At 44.6% G+C, this 4,009-nt stretch overlaps 1 protein-coding gene across 1 annotated transcript; it reads right to left on the bottom strand.

Moving 5' to 3' along the window:
• Positions 1 to 470: 470 nt before the first annotated feature.
• On the bottom strand, positions 471 to 3,622 carry LOC147463721 (uncharacterized). Its single transcript, XM_086490428.1, has 2 exons — positions 2,194 to 3,622; positions 471 to 1,506 (listed from the first exon to the last, which is right to left on the bottom strand). Exons 1-2 carry the CDS (start codon positions 2,819 to 2,821, stop codon positions 851 to 853), a joined length of 1,284 nt encoding a protein of 427 aa, XP_086346554.1. The 5' UTR covers positions 2,822 to 3,622; the 3' UTR covers positions 471 to 850.
• Positions 3,623 to 4,009: the final 387 nt, after the last annotated feature.

The raw sequence follows: 4,009 nt of genomic DNA, 5'->3' as shown, positions 1-4,009 counted from the left end.
CATGATAAAAGAAGCTCATTTGTGATGGAGGAGCTCTTTTGTTATGAGCTTTGACCATAGGGTTCGACATTTTGAGCTCCTACACGAGGGAGCGCATGTGTAGCTAGGTGCAATTAGAGGCAACGGAGTGCCATTTTAAGGTAGCTTGAGAGGCAGCATGCCTAACTGCAGGTGAGACCAGCACTTCACTGATCCGAACCACACCTAAATACACATGCACACCCTTCCTCAACTCATGGAGTCGTCATAGTCGACAATATGGGGACGTCAACGAGAATTTGTCTAGGGCTTCTTGTCCTCGTCACAACAGCTCATGATGTTGTCATAGTAGACAACATGGGAACAATAATGAGAATGTGTAGAGCTTATTGTGCCTTGCTCTTCATTTAGCCATCATTATGTTAAAAAGTACTTCACTTTACATTGCCACTACAAATAACAATAATGCATACTGGTCAAAACTCAGTAAATTGAAAAAAGCCTTTAAAGATAGAAATTTAGAGATAGTAGCCACCACATCTCTTGCAGTGCATTGTACATCTCACTAAAACCCTGGTCACTCAAATTCAGCAGAAAACAAGAACTAAACCCAAAGATCCTGAATCACCATAAGAGGCACCCACAATCCAATGCTAGAGTGGCTATGCTGATTCTCCTACCTAAATGCTAACAAGTGAATGACATTGGCAGGCTTTTGTACAAAGGATGTTGTTTGCAAGTGGTTGGCATCAATCAAAACAGAAAAGCAAGAAGTGTAGAAGAAGGTGAGATGTTATGGATTCCTCCTCGTGCTTTATATCAAACCCATAACATAAACCTTCTTTGCTTCAGCAGTATATGTCTTAGTTAATTAGCAGCTGTATACGGCGACAAAGCACGGCAGCACCGCTTTGTTGTTGAAAACAAGCAACTCATCCAAATCTGTATACACGCCAGCCTCTCCTGCTACAGAGTCATATCCACTAATGGGCCCATCTTGAGAGCTTTCATAACCTGACTTTTTCACTCTTCCAGCAATAACCCGACATACCAGCATTGCACGCTTGGCATTTGCCGTAGTGTCATACTCTTGACAACACATGGAGGTGTCATGAGCTTGGCTGCTACTTGCATTGGTGTATATGCCTGGCTGTCCCTGTGTAGGAAATCCATGCTTCAATATTTGGCATACTCCACATGTTGCTGAAGCACATAAAGAAGTTGTCCATGGAGAGCTTGACGATGTGGACAAGCATGTCTTGCCCATGCGGCAGGTGACCGTAGTGCTATAGAAGCGGAGAAGCTCGTTGCCATCCACTAAACATCTCGACTGCCTCTTGGAAATCTTGCTGGCCTTAAGTTTTACCATTTCCCTGTAGTCCTCAAACTTAGCAATGGTCCTGGGAGAATTGTGAACCTTGAAGATTCTCTCGGGTCTTGCACACACAATGTCTTGTCGTAGCCAGCTAGTCTGGAAGATGATCTCCACAATGCTCCGGGCTGAGTCCCCTTCTTTGAGTTCGGTAACTGCAAGGTAACATGAATCATCACACTCAAATTCTCAGAAGTCTTAATGAAATTGCGTACTTTTCCTTCATTTACCCCCTAATCACTATTTAGATGTTATGTACACAATGGCACATATGGGTCAAATACAATCATTTGGAATGAGAGATGGGCAAATCAAGGCTTGACAAAATATTTTTCTCAACGGAGGAAAATAAGCAAACTTAAACTCTAGATTGAATTTGAATCATATATCAGAATTTACGCTAAAACTTGTAAATTTGTACAAGCTTTCTTCAAGGCAAGCTCGGAATCTAGCAGAGGTTTTGCAATTTTAGCTGATTAAAAATACAATAAACTATGGTTTTTTTTGCGGACACGGGGGCAATTTGCACATACACAAAAGCACACTGAATCCATGCACTCTACCCTTCAGTGTCCATTTCAACATACTCTAACAGCAATAAAAGGAGCCATGGCCCTAATAGCAGAGAATTTATCTTTCCTCAGTTCAGCCTGAAGCGACAAGACATAACCCAGCGCCAATTTGCAAGTTTGCAAAGCTGTGTGCCATTATATGAACTCATGAATAACTTGCTACAGTCAAATAGTCCCACACTTCAGATTTCTAGCAAACTTTTAGACGGACTCTAGTGTGCATATCATGATTGATCACGAACATCAACAGAAAATTGAAAAGGGACTAACCTGCATGGTGGGTAGTGTAGTGCTCTTCAAGAGCATCCGGTGTGTCGGAGATGCTATCACCACACTTATGGCAGGTTGAAGCAGGGTACCAATTCCCATTCTCTCTAGCTTGAAAACCATTTGAACTTTTAGGGGAGAAAGATTCAGAAGGCTCACACGATGCAATTGAGCAATCATAGCAACTAGTTGAACTCTTCTTCCCATGGTGAGCTGATGATCTCTGAACAGAGCTTACATGCAAATCAATACGGGGGCTATAGAGAAGAGAAGGCTCCTGAAGAAGCACCTTCAGCTGATGTGGGCTGCTATGATGGTGCGAAAGCGGGCTATCCTGGTCCCCACGATGCATAACACGCGTGTTCCCGTGCACGACATTCTTGAGATCATTGCAACACACAGAAGAGCTTGTGCTCCTCCTCTTCTTTGCCTGATTAGTATTTCCATGGCCTTTGATGTGGTTGTGAGACGATTGGACGTTGGGGCGGGCAACTCCGCCTTTGTTAGTCGGCACCTGTCGGCCATTGACGTTTGTGGTGCTGGCGGTACCTTTAGGATCATAAACTGATACATGGGAGTCTTGCTTGCAAGAGAGTATACGTCTCCAAGCAACCCATGCAGACGGAGGCATGATTAATGGTGATGTGGGTCTTATAAGCTCAACTAGATGCAGAAAGGTGTGGTGTTGTGAGGAAACAAGTCCACGAGAGAGCGCTGTGCGATGATCTCACTCATACGGGCTATTGAGTGTGTCAAGGAAGAGAGCAACGCGTGCGCAAGCGAGATCACAGAAGGTGAGAGCAAAATTTTTGAAAGTTAGAGAGAATGAGGAGAGGATGATGATGACCAAGGGACATTCTCTAGTCTTAGGCTAAGACTCCTGTTGTTGCATATCAGTGTGTGTGCAAAGTTTGTGCCTTGATTGGCTAGAAGATGTGAGTCCTGTTCCTGCTTTGTTGCTTCACAATATTGCATGCACATTGCAAACGATGATGATGGAGGGAAAGCTATGAATTGAAAATGAACCCACCATCAACGAGCCTTTCGTGTGTGGAGTTTACTGTGAGAGAGAGAGAGAGAGAGAGAGAGGAGAGTGAATCTGCGTGTGAATGAGAAGACAGGACGGCAGCTCAATGTGCGTTGAAAGAACCCAAGGGGGGGAGAGGAGAGTAGGAGAGGAATAAAATGTGGGCTGTGTGGGGGTTGCGAGAAGAGAGGACTTCGGAGTCAATCCTCTCAATGTGCATAGAAAGAAGCAAACTAATTAAGAATATTTATCTTGCAAGTGTGTGAGAGATTGCGTTCACAAAGCTTGCATTTTATGTGCGCGCAAGATACTAATTAGAGTGAGAGAGAGTGAGAGAAGAGGGAGGAATGGGGACTCCCCCTTTAACGAACTTGGTGTGCGTGCGAGAGAGAGAGAGTGAGTGAGTGAGTGAGACTGTGTGTAAACATGGCTTCATTGGCTTGGACAAGGCTTGCCTCACTTTTGCATTTGAGAGTCCCTGCTTTTCCATGAAAGCGCAATAGATTTCAAACGTGTGTGGTACAAAATTTGTGTGCAAAAACACGGCTTTCCTTTACTTTTCAGTTCCCCATGAATTGGCCAATGGCTTTACAAAAAAACTTAGCCTAGCCTACGGCTTTCAAAACATGGGGATGGAAAAGGGAGTCACGCAATTAGCTGCCCATGTTGGGAGTCACATGCCTCTTCCTCCATGGTTACAATAGGATGAGGCGTGCAGAGAATGGGTCGATCAACAAGGAGTGTGACGCCCTCGTTCGGGGCGTCGCGGAAACGGAGCCGCGCCGGCTCACT

The sequence above is a fragment of the Adiantum capillus-veneris genome, chromosome 2 (assembly GCF_014529385.1).
Source record: "Adiantum capillus-veneris isolate H3 chromosome 2, ASM1452938v2, whole genome shotgun sequence".
Classification (NCBI taxonomy): Eukaryota; Viridiplantae; Streptophyta; class Polypodiopsida; order Polypodiales; family Pteridaceae; genus Adiantum; species Adiantum capillus-veneris.
This window is presented reverse-complemented; position numbering and strand designations above follow the sequence as displayed.